At 40.9% G+C, this 13,384-nt stretch overlaps 1 protein-coding gene across 4 annotated transcripts in view; it reads right to left on the bottom strand.

The window, feature by feature from the left end:
- LOC137652585 (tectonic-1-like) overlaps positions 1-13,384 on the bottom strand; it is a 383,029-nt gene that overhangs the window by 35,331 nt on the left and 334,314 nt on the right. For all 4 annotated transcript variants that reach the window (XM_068386069.1, XM_068386072.1, XM_068386073.1 and 1 more), the window contains one exon: positions 7,860-8,475. In XM_068386069.1, the coding sequence (XP_068242170.1) occupies positions 7,860-8,475 (616 nt within the window). The remainder of the gene's footprint in view (positions 1-7,859; positions 8,476-13,384) is intronic.

Below are 13,384 nucleotides of genomic sequence, written 5' to 3'. Positions count from 1 at the left end.
CCAACCTGGACCCTCAGGCTTATGCCACGGACTCTATGATTCTAGATTGGAAAACCTGGAAGACGATTTATCTGTTTCCTGCGGTGAATCTCCTGCTGAAAGTTCTGCACAAACTCAGATCCTTCAAAGGTCGAGTGGCTCTCGTAGCCCCCAACTGGCCCAAGAGCAATTGGTTCCCCTTGTTGCTAGAGCTAGGTCTCAGCCCCCGGCGGATTCCCAATCCGGTGCTCACACAGACAGTACAAACTCGCAATGTGTTCGCTTCCTCAAGGATTCTGAATGCCCTAACTTTATGGACTTCATGAAGTTCCCAGCCCAACGAGGTGCGAGCATCGATCCTTCGAATACTATTTTCCTGGAATCCGACAAAAGGGAATCTACTCTCCGACAATATGACTCAGCTGTCAAGAAATTAGCTAAGTTCTTGAGAGATTCCCAGGTTGAGAAAGTGACAATGAACCTAACTGTGACATTCTTCCGGACCCTCTTCGAATCAGGCCCGGCAGCCAGTACCATTACTACAATTAAGTCAGCCTTGAAAAAGATCTTCCATATTGGTTTTGGCATTGATTTAACGGATTCATATTTCTCATCCATTCCGAAAGCTTGTGCCAGGCTAAAACCTTCCACTCGCCCTAGCGCAGTTTCCCGGTTTTTAAACGATGTTCTTAAGCTGGCCTCTGACACTCCAAATGAATCCTGTAACTATATGGCATTATTAAGAAAGTCACTTTTCCTTTTGAGCCTCGCCTCTGGCTCCAGAATCTCAGAATTGTCAGCTTTATCTAGAGACCCAGGTCACATAGAGTTTCTCCCTTCAGGTGAGGTCCTTCTCTCCCCTAACAAAGTGTTCCTGGCTAAAAATGAGGATCCCCAGAACAGGTGGTCCTCCTGGAAGATTGTTCCACTTCCTAGGGATCCATCCCTGTGCCCAGTTACCACCCTGAAATCCTACTTAAGTAGAACTTCCACTACAACCACAGGGCCCTTATTTATTAGAGAGCACGGAGGAACTATTACCCTTAAGGGAATCAGGCAACAAATTCTTTACTTTATTAAACAAGTTAATCCTGAATCATTCCCACATGTCCATGATATTCGAGCTGTGGCTACCTCAATTAATTTTTTCCACCATATGAAATTTGATGAGCTCTCAAAATATACGGGTTGGAAGTCCCCTAAAGTTTTCAAACGCCACTACCTAAAACCTTTAGAAGCTCTTAGATTTGCCACAGTAGCTGCGGGGAATGTGGTTCCTCCCGAGGGTACTGAGTTCTAATCACAACGTCTTGCTCTGTCCTCTTTCCCTTGCCTGGCTTACCTGTTGTTCCTACCTGTTTTATTTACCATGATGTATTATTTATTATTCAATTGATCGATTTCACGAATTATTTTGATCTCACTTGTTTTTGGGAATCCCCGAGCTGATGTCCCTTTGTTATGTTAAGTATTTATATCTATGATTGTATGCTTTACTGCATTTTGCTTACCAAGCTGTATTAACATTATTCATACCTGTTGACTTTCCCTTCGGGTTTCATTTTGTTTATGTATCATGTCTAATTGTCTCTGTCTTTTACGTGTTGATCTGTTTACGGGTTTCCATGTCCCTCTTTTTTTTATATTAAAATTCATCAGCTATATTAATTTTGTGTTATCCCCTCCAGGTAATTAGCCTTATTGGGTCCCCATTCTCTGGTACGATTTCACTGGGCAACACAGGTCGGAGCCCAGAAAAGTGAACCCGCCCGTCCCTCCCTAATTGGGCCCCAATCTGGGGTGCTATAAGGAGTGACGTCACTGGCGTGGGTTGGTTAGTAGTAGTACGAGGTTGAACGGCGCCTCGCTGTTTGGGGATTTTGACAGGAGACATCTAAATGGTGCGAGGCCTTTGGTTGTGATTTATCGCGCCCCAGTATTATATCGACACCTTATACAGGTGAGCGAGCTGGGTTCAACCTGGCATTCCCATGCAATTTTTTCTCTGGTAATATATAGCAGTTATATACCTTAGAAATGGTGCTATAGGAGCATTTTACTGGGCGACACGGGTCTCTCGCCCAGAAATAGATTTTTCCTTCGTCAAAATCCCTTTTATATTAAAATGTAATAATTATTAAAATTTACAATAACAGAAGAAATACTGCATTTTCTTGTAAGGAACAATGTTTTTGGTTTATTGAGTTACTTTTAGTAATTGCCTTGTAACTATGAAAGTAATAGGAATTTTGACAAAATATTTCGTATACGCATTCTCCATTGCCAAACAAAGCTCAGTGAATTTTTTTCAGGATTTTGTGTTTTTTTTCCTATACCCCCATATATTGGCATAACAGCCGGGCCCCTAAAAGTTGACTGCATGATGGTTAAAGAAGTAATGGTTAGTCTTCCTTCATTTCTCCATCGTTACTTCTACATCTCTCTGAAGAAAAAGGGTTATAGCTTCCAGCCCTGGGGTACTTCTCAAAACCAATGCTTTCTCTTGTCCAATTTTCCTAGCGAAGAAGGAAACGTACTTCGTCAAAGTTCCAGATTTTATAAATTCTGTGTAGTGGCGAAGTAGGTGACTGCATCATACCACTGACTGATATAGGAAGCCACCTGGAGGGTGGCCAAGGAAGAGGACTCAATGGCAGCAGTGTCAAGATTTGAGAAGAGAATATTCCTCTTCCTGGAATGAACCCTCTGTAAAGAGAGAGTGGGATGCAGGATCTTACTTTATCGGCTAGACCACAGAAAATTCTCAAGCCTGGCGATTTAAGAATTCCCTCTCTCCAAGGCTCCACACAAGCAAGTTACAACCATGGAAACTTAAGGGAGATTTTAAATCCTTGAGCAGCAATGGTAACCAATGGCCCCCTTTCACAGAATCCAAGTTAGCTTCTCCAAGTTCATTGCACTCACGAATGAGACCAAGAACGCTGATGAGCGATAATCGTTTTAAGGATTTTCTGCCTCTACCAGACAAGAGTCGAGAGCCGTTGGCACACTGAACCAAGGTATTCTCTTGTGGGCACGACAAGCCCCTCAGAAGACTGTTGCGCCTTCCAGAGTATGCACAGTCCAGACTGAGAACAGAACTGGGAGTGTAGCCTGTAGAGAATGAAGGGGGGGGGGGGGGCTATCAACGATCAGATTTCCATACAGAAGCAAAACTGCCTTCGGCTCTTGCACCCCCAGAAGGGTAATGAAGTCCCTCATGCTATAGCTTCTGAAAAGTGTAATGGAGAAAACTATATCGAGCGTTGAGTGAGTACTGGACACTCGATGGTGTAGAACCTTGTTGCTGATTAGGCTCATGCAGTGGGGCATCTCGATACTCATATGAGCGCTAAGAGTAATCCTGGTTGTTCACTTAGTCTTATTCCCGACTGCTCCAGGATTTCACGACATGTGGACTGGCCAGGCAGGAAAGAATAGATGAGAGTTAATCTGCAGGGTCATTTGAAGAACAATCATGTGGTGACTGATCATGAAGAGATCCATTGTGAGATCGAGGATTGAATTCTCAATTATGCTCACGTGAGGGAAGGTCTCAAAGGTCTTGTCGCTCATAAAATGATCACTGGTTACTCTCTGACCCACCATGAACCAATATCCCTACATTCAGAAACAAAATACTGTATCCAAAGAGAGAGAGAGAGAGAGAGAGAGAGAGAGAGAGAGAGAGAGAGAGAGAGAGAGAGAGAGAGAGAGAGAGGTGACACCCACCTCTAAACAGTGTGCGCATCCAGATTCGTTATGAGACCGAGCACTGATAGCACGAGCATTAGCCTCTCTGTTAAGTACCGAGACATCGTCCCAGGTTGAGTTAGTTCTTGGCGCAGCAACTCCTTTCTATCTCATACAGGAGCCTTACCTTTCCTTACCTTATTGCCTTATTCTATGTTTGGGTTCCCCCAGGTCCCTCAGTGTGAGGGACCTCGTGTATCCACCAGAGAGTTGCTAATGCATCTTCCGGTGTATTTTGCATCTGCCAGTCTTGGATGGTCTGCGATACATCTTAGGTATTTATCGAACTTATTCTTAAACACATCCACGCTCACTCCTGATATGTTTCTTAGATGAGCTGGCAGCGCATTAAATAGTCACTGCATTATCGATGCTGGTGCGTAGTGGATTAATGTCCTGTGAGCCTTTCTTAGTTTTCCTGGTATAGTTTTGGGCACTATTAATCTACGTCGGCTTGCTCTTTATGATATTTTTAGCTCCATGATGTTTTCAGTAATTCCTTCGATTTGCTTCCATGCTTGTATTATCATGTAGCATTCTCTTCTCCTTTCTAGACTGTACAATTTTAAAAATTGCAGTCTTTCACAGTAGTCAAGGTCCTTAACTTCTTCTATTCTAGCAGTAAAGGACCTTTGTACACTCTCTATTTGTGCAATATCCTTTTGGTAGTGTGGGTACCATATCCCATTGCAGTACTTGAGTGTACTACGTAGATAAGTTTTGTAAAGCATAATCATGTGTCCAGCTTTTCTTGTTTTAAAGTGTCTGAATAGCATTTCCATTTTTGCTTTACATTTAGCCACAGTGTTGCTATTTGGTTGTTGCATAACATATTCCTGTTTAACATTACACCAAGGCCTTTAATTGCTTCCTTGTTTGTGATTGTCTCGTTATTAGGTCCGCTGCATGCATATACCATTCCTTCTCTGTTTCCATAATTTATTGATTCAAATTTATCGGAGTTAAATATCATCCTATTTATCTCGACCCATTCATATATTTTGTTTAGATCTCTTTGTAATGAGTTTCTATTTTCATCACAAGTAATTTCTCTACTTATTCTTGTGTCATCGGCGAAACTTCTCACTACAGAGTCTTTAACATTACAGTCTATGTCTGAGATCATAATCACAAACAGCAGTGCAGCTAATACCGTACCCTGTGGCACGCCAGATATTACCTGAGCTTCATCTGATTTCTCGTCATTTGCAACCACTATCTGTTTTCTGTTTTGCAGGATTCCTTTTACCCATTTTCCTATCTTTCCCACAATATTATGCTTTCTCGTTTTTTTCTCTAATATATTGTGGTCTACCTTGTCCAAGGATTTTGCAAAATCTAGATAGACCACATCTGTGTCTTTTTCATTTATCATATTTTTGTATATGTTTTCAGTGTGTTATCAGCTGGGTTTGTGTATTTTTTCCGGGCACAAAACCGTGTTGACCAATATCAAATAAATTATTTTTAACCAAATGATTCATTATTTTCTCTTTTATTACCCTTTCATACACTTTCATAATTTGTGATGTTAGACTAACAGGTCTATAATTGCTTGTCTCTAGTCTTGATCCAGTTTTGAAAATAGGGGTTATATATGCTAATTTATGTTTAACATATATCTCGCTCATATCTACACTTTGTCTTAGCAGTATTGCAAGCAGCTTCGCGATAGTGTGTGCAGTATTTATTTTTTACAAAATCGCTGGAACTCCATCTGGCCCGGCCACCGACCCATTTTTAATTTCACTTATAGCCTGCACAATATCTTCTTCATTAATATTTTCAACTACTTGCAGATTCAGTCTCGACTTAATTAATTTTATATCTAGACTAAGCATGGTGAGCAGAATACCTTTGTCTTTTTATTATTCATTTTTTGGTGCACTTCAGTGCAAGTAGGGTGTGTTGGTACATGACATGCATCGCATTCCCAGTTCAGTTGATACGGATTGATAATGGAATACCACATCTTACGTGTATTGCACCATTTTGGCATTCTTTTTCCCAATGCATCAATCAGTATATTCCCCATATTGGACTTCTTATTGTTCTTTGATGGAATGTGTTGGTTGATGTAAACATTCTTTATAAGTCTCTTTATCACCTGGATCTTCTTTGGAATTTCTTCTATCATTTTGATGATGTTTTCCACAGACTTACTCCAGTTTGTTGGATCATATTGTTTCAATATGTTTGAGAATATTTTTCCATAGCACTGGTTGGAGCTATTAGCGACCTCTGTTATCAAACGGTCTAGTTCTTGTTGTGCCAACTCATTGAATTTACTCTTGCTGATTGCAGAAATGTCCCTCCATGTCTTGCCTGTGTTATAGAGCGCCATCTTGTTCAGATTTTTAGAAATTCACAAGATAACTCCTATTCCGACATTTTATCCCACTTTTCTGACCTCAAACTAATCACCGACTATTCACGAAAACTAGTGGCTAAATTTTACTCGATAGGCTTTTGTTATCCGCGTTAAATCAGCTTATTTCTCGGATCACACAAGTGGACTCACTCACCGGTATACAGTAACATTCGCAGAGAGAGAGAGAGAGAGAGAGAGAGAGAGAGAGAGAGAGAGAGAGAGAGAGAGAGAGAGATACGCTGATCAACCAGGAAAGCAGAATAAAGGTGGTACCCTTCATTACGACCGACAGTGCAGGTGTAAGATTCCGTACATGACCAAGCACAGGCAACAGGAGCGTGAGCATTTGTACCTTGTATAAAAAATTAGGTCTGGGTTAGTTCCCGGTACCCCAACACCTTCCCTCCTCTCTCTCTTGGTTAGTTCTTGGTACCCCAACGCCTCCCCTCCTCTCTCTCAAAAGAGAGAGATCAGTCGATAGTACAGTTAAGGAGAAAAAAGAGCAGCGCCCTAAATCTCGACCGATGGTGCTCGGCTCGGTACATGATCAATCACAGGTAGCAGGTGTGTGACCAGTTGCTCAAAACGGAATACCTTTCTGGCCTTGGTTGGTTCTCGATACCGCACCATCTCTTTAACGGGTACACAAAGATAGATTGGTTGGTGTCTTACTAAACTCCGGTCGATTGGTCTTCCTGGACTTCTTCAAAGATATTTTCTAATTCTATATGTACAGTAGCAGCATCTGAAGAATTTAACTGAGATGAGGAGAGTATAAGCTTCTTATTCATCTTCTTTGGAGTCATAGAAACTAATGATGATCCTTCCAAGGGGAAAGAGGCCACAGAGATAACACCAGCAGGTGTTACACTTTCCAGCACCTCCACAGGTGAAGCAGGAATCGGGAAGACACTGCGGGTGCAGCCTCAGAAAACGTGGCGGCAGCAAAAACTTTTTTCCCTGACCCATTATCAGCAATGACCAAGGAAAACCAACTTCTGTGTGTTCACATCGGTGTTGTAAATGTAAATACACACATGGTGAGGAGATAACAGCGAAGTCATGCCACCACACAACAGGAGAAAGGATGATTAAGTTAAAGGCAGCTTCATACAAAAACCTGACAAAAATGTATGGTTTATTCAGAAACATCTGCATATAATTGTACATGTATTCTTCCATTAATTTATTCTTAGAACACAACAGTCTTTCTATTAACTTTTCCATTTCTTCTAAAATTTAAAACAGCCAAAGTTAAGAGAGGGAGGAAGATTACAGTACACCTGTACTATTTAGGCCAAAGTCAAAAGTAAGTGTTTAGCTAACTGACAGGTGAGTAGGGCTTCAATGCCATCTGTCCATAGTTAAATACTTTGTTGAACTTCAACAGCCATTACAGCCTTTGCTGAAGTCATACTCTTATCAAAGGATGATGGTGTCTATTAGTGTAGGAACAATAAGGAATTAATATCCAAATCATGTTAGCTAACTACTTGACCATTCTATACTGGGATAAAGGGTTAGCAAGGGCACCTATAAATCTTGTTGTTGAGTCAGTAATAGTCACTGACTGGTATATCCTGGTACTAGGTTGGGTAGAAAGTAGGGTTGAACCACGACTGTGTATGTATGTTTGGTGTCTTAGACACTCAATAATAAGCACAATGAGCAATCCCTCACCATTCAAGGGTGACCTTTTAAACTTCAATTCCAAATAATCAGAAATACTTAACACAAGAGCTGCAATATCACTAACCTTCCTCTGTGCGGTTTTCAACCAGTTTCCCCATCAGGAGAGGTTTCCCTCGTAAATAACCTGGACGACCACTTCTCTCCAGCACCGACTCCTGTTTGTCACTGGACTGCCATTCAAACTTCACTTCAAATCCCTGCCTCACTTGTCTCTGTGCATCTGTCAAATTGGTCAAGTATATCTTGGCCTTGACGTTAAGTATGCCTTTAGAACCATTATGCCGAATAACATACTTGACTCTCACCAAAGCATTACGACATGTTCCATTATCATAAAAAGGGTGAGAAACCGCCGATAAGGCTCTCTCTGAACATTCCTCCTCGCCATCTGCCATCGTATGGCAAATGTCCGGAGTTATTGAGACAACATCATTAGGGTACAAGTCACCGAAGTTGCTCAAGGCTTCAGCAATCTCTCCCAGAGAGGATATAATGCTACTCTGGTGTTCTCCGTCGACCTCTCCTTCCGCTTCCGTTGTGTTTGTCGGCAGAAGAGTAGATTCGTACAGGGAAGGTGTGACTGTTACATCGGTGCTTTTGTTACTAACACTCTCAGCAGTTGAGAGAGAGAAAGAGGAGTCTGATTCAGTCGATGTTATTTCATTCTCTCTACTCTTATTCTGTTGAATGATAAAAAGGTGCAACATTACTTATATTCTACATTCACTCACCCTCATCCTAACCAAATGTCCCTCAAACCATTACAATGGGGCTACAAAAAGGGTTACAGTGCTAATAAAATCTTAAAATCATTGCTTACAATAAAAACTAATGAATAGGTATTAAGGAAAGGTTTCAACAAATATTACAAAAATTACAGAAAGTGTATATGAATATATGTGTATATAAAACTTTATATATGAAAAAGTAAATTTATTCATGACAATGTTACTACTGTATTATAACAAAACACAAAGGATTGCAAATAAATTGTCTCTTATTCAATACTGTTAGCATTGAAAATACGAGGAACTGGCTGCACAGTAAATAGAAATGGGACTAAGAAAGAAGTCCAGGATATTTTGAGACCTGATATGAGCTCAGGCAACAGAAAACATAACACAAGTGGAGAGAGAGAAACCTCATTTTACAGCTAACCAAAAAGAGTTTTTATTTCAATACTTAACTGGGAGTCATCATGCTTAAATCATCGAAGCAAAAAGGGATATTGTCCTCTAATAAAAAAAATAATTCTCTCCCATCTTCCCCTCCCTTTAATGCCTAGCCATCCAGATAGATGGCATCATAGGAGGAACACTAACACCATATGCATATAATCCGAGTCATCGCAGACTTGTACATATCCTAATCTTTTGACATCATTGTGGAAGAGGAAGAGAAATAGATGACTACCAGGCAAGCATTGATATATGAAATATTATCAAAATTCTATCTATTTCAATTAATCTCACCTGGTAGTCATCATACTGACTACCTAACTGTTGGTATGTGACGGAGAGAGATAAAATAAAACAAATTCAAAATTAAATCACCCTCAAACTAAGATGTCTATATGCAAATAAGGTTCTCATTTGATCTTGCCGCTGGATCGACCACTAACAAAGTCAAACGATACTCCTCCTAAACGGCACGACCGTTTTTCAAATTTTTTTTTCTTGCTCCTAAATTCTTTATACACCACCAGACTTATTTAAAAAAATTATCATTTCACTGATTTCGAGATGTCTTTTGGCTCTTCTAGGTATTTGAATGAGCATACAACCAATAGGTATCAATTACCCGAATGGCATGCTCCTATTGGCAAAGGTCTAAATTATACCTTGTCATTGGTTACGTCAATAGAGAAGCAATGTCCCAACTGTTCCTCCAAAGCCAAAATTTTTTTTCTAGTATTTTACTTCCAAAAAAACCCTCTCTTTTGCCATCTCTTGGTATCTTTAAAACATGGGAAAATGCAGTCAATTATCGAAGAAATTAATATTTTTTTTTTCTTTGAAAATACACTAAAAGTTTTTTAAATATATGTAATGATGCATATAAGGTAAATATTGGGTTTAGAAAATAAAAATGCTTAGATAGGAAATACTTTGATAGGATTAGTATATCTTAAGATAGAAATCCCACCAGCCAATAGGAAGAGTTCTTCAATGCCTCTTGGCAGAAAACAAAGCTTTTAGCCAATAAGAGACGGCAAAAGAAAAGTCTGGCAAAGTGAATGTCTTTGACTGGCCAAAGCACCAATTCTAGCTTTGAGATATGGCTATGGTTCTGGAGCTGAATAAGAACGGTGGTTAAAGCGAGCTAGTAGTAAAAAATAAGATTTATTCATTTTTATTCATGTTAGGACAATGCTTTTTTTATTGTATAAGCAGTAACCATTGATAGCCATAATTACTAAATATACATTATAATTATATGTAATATGCATTAAATGGAGATGAATAACATTACAAAAAAATGGATAAATAGAGTAATAAGTGGCGAGCGAGAAGGATTATCAATCGAACACAGTGTTGATGAAACTTCTGTAAGTGTATGGAGTACCAATGTTGTCATATTTTGTGCAGCATTAGGAGTTTGTCTGTGATTCACTTGTTGAAAAGTGACTTTGGCGTTGATTGTTGTATTGAACTACGTTACTGTTGTCACCTTACATAAAGTAAAATGGCTTCATCATATATATATATATATATGTATATATATATATATATATATATATATATATATATATATATATATATATATATATATATATATATATATATATATATATATATATATATATATATATATATATACATATATATATATATATATATATATATATATATATATATATATATATATATATATATATATAAGGGATTTTGACGAAGGAAAAATCTATTTCTGGGGAGAGACCTGTGGCGCCCGGTGAAAAGGGTCCTTCTAATATACACTTTTCTGATAAAACCTTCCAATTATACCAGAGAAAGATAAAAGCATGGAATGCAGAGGTTACTACCCTCGCGCGAGCACCTTGTGGGTGTCGTGTATAAAGCAAAGGCGCGTGAAAACCACTATTCACAGGCTGTCTTCCATTTAGCTAATTCCTTCGTCAAAGGGATGGGCCGATACAGAGGCACCAGCTATGCTACCAGAGCCACGCCACCCACGCCCCGCACGAGCGCCATCTGAACAACATCCTTCTCTATTGGACATGATGGCTTGGAAAGGAAAGGGTGGGATCGTGCAAAATAATAGGGAAGGGTTTCACCGGGCGCCACAGGTCTCTCCCCAGAAATAGATTTTTTCTTCGTCAAAATCCCTTTTCTGGGTCGACCTGTGGCGGCCGGTGAAAATGTACCAGAGAATGCCTTCCAAGCCCAATAATAACTAGTAATTTAATGAGGGGAGAGAAAAAACACCATGTAAGGAAAACCATATATTATATTAAGGTAAGTAAGCATAAATCATAAACTAGCCACAGGACATAGTGAGCGTAAGGCTAAACAAACATGATAACAAGGAAGCCTCCGAGTATCAGAGCACAACATGCAACAAAACAGACATGGCTAAGAATACCCCAACACTAAAATTACGGTAAACACAATAATAGTTACAATCATCTTAACCTAATATGTAATAAACTTAGGGCTAACGAACCACCAAGGAAGCGGCGTCGTGGTGCGAGTGGCGGGTAGGAGGGAGAAGAAAAGAGATGGATGAAAGGAAGAACAAGAGATCACTGGGGAGAGATACGGCTCCCAGCTGCAACCGTTGGGTATTTAAGGGCCTGTAAGTTCTTTAGATAGTGGCGTTTGAAGACCATAGGAGATTTCCAACCCGTGTACTTTTTGAGGTCATCAAAATCCATATTTTGGAAATAATTGATGGAGGTAGCTACTGACCGGATATCATGAGCATGGGGAAATGATCCAGGATTAGCTTGTTTAATGAAGTATAGGATCTGTTGCCTAATACATTGAATGGAAATAGTACCTTCTTGTTCTCTGATAAACAAGGGGCCAGACAAGCGGGTGGCAGTTCTAGCTAAAAAGGCCCTGAGAGTAGTGACTGGACATAGAGAAGTATCTTGGAGAAGAGGAATAATCTTCCAAGGGGACCACCTATTTTGGGGGTCCTCATTTTTAGCTAGGAAAGCTCTGTCTGGAGAAAGAAGTACTTCACCTGAAGGGAGGAAATCTATGTTTTCCGAGTTTCGTGAGAGAGCTGCTAGTTCTGAGATTCTAGCATCCGAGGCCAAAGCTGTTAGAAATAAAGTCTTCCTAAGAAGAGTGATATAGGAGCAGGATTCGTTGTCCGTGTCTGAGGCAAGTTGGAGAAGGCCGAGGATTCGTTCTAGAGCTCTTCTGGACACCTGTTTGTGTTTGAGAAAGTTCCTGACCCTGGAAGCTATCTCCCTTACCTTCTTGGGAGGAAGGGAGAGCCTGTGCTTTGAAAGGTCCCACCGGATGCCTAACCATTCGAAGTGGCTTGATGGTTGTAGGCGAGACTTTCGGAGATTGACTTGGAATCCCAGTTTGGCGAGAAATTGAATTACCTTTGACGTAGCTCTGTTGCATTCCTGGTCGACTGGGCCCAAATGAGCCAATCGTCCAGATAGGCGATGATCTGTATCCCTTGGTTTCTGAGTTGTTCGAGCACTGTCTCTCCCAGTTTCGTGAATATCCTGGGAGCAATGCTGAGACCGAAGGGCATGACTTTGAATGCAAAGGCTTTCTTGCCGAGACGGAAGCCTAGGTAAGGAGAGCAGTTTCGAGCTACTGGGACATGATAATAGGCGTCGGTAAGATCGATAGAGGTGGTGACGGCCCCACGGGGAAGTGTCCGTACCTGAGAGATAGTCAGCATACGGAACTTGTCGCAGAGGATGTACGAGTTTAGTTTTGACAAGTCCAGAACTACCCTCAACGCCGACGAGTCTTTCTTCGGAACTGTAAACAGGCGGCCTTGGAATTTCAGGGATCGAACCCGTTTGATCGCTTTCTTCTTGAGTAACTCTGTGGTGTACTCTTCCAGGATGGAAGAAGGTCACTGGTGGAGGAGGAGATCCCTGTGACCATTTCCAACCTAAGCCCTTGGATATTATGCTGTGAGCCCATGGACTGAAGGTCCAATGGTCTCGAAAGTGATAAAGTCTCCCTCCTACCAGCAACACATCATTGCGAGGGAGTGAACCTAGGTCCCTTCCCTCCACGAGCACCCCTTGCTTTAGGTCCGCCTCGCTGGCGGAACTGTCCTCTACCTCTGAAGCTTCCTCTCTGGTGTCCACGAAAGGAACCGGAGGATTCGTAGGTAGGGTTGTATGCAGGAGAGGACATCCAAGAGGGGTTGGGCTGTGCACCTGGGGGAGCAGTGAGGTAGACTACTTGCTGAGGGGGAGCCGGTTGCTGAGAAGTCGAAGCAGAGGAAGACTGTGTCGACGAGTGACCCCGGTTCGTCTTGTAAGGAATAAATCTCTGCTTCTTCTTGAAGAACGTCTGTTTCTGGGATTCGATCCTTCTTTTGGTCGAGAGGCCCCACCTTACTTGCAAATTTTGGTTTGCCCTCGCAGCGTCCTGAAGA

Source organism: Palaemon carinicauda, chromosome 1 (assembly GCF_036898095.1).
Source record: "Palaemon carinicauda isolate YSFRI2023 chromosome 1, ASM3689809v2, whole genome shotgun sequence".
In the NCBI taxonomy this organism is placed as follows: domain Eukaryota; kingdom Metazoa; phylum Arthropoda; class Malacostraca; order Decapoda; family Palaemonidae; genus Palaemon; species Palaemon carinicauda.
Note: the sequence above shows the minus strand (reverse complement) of the source record. Positions and strands in the feature narration are given on the sequence as shown.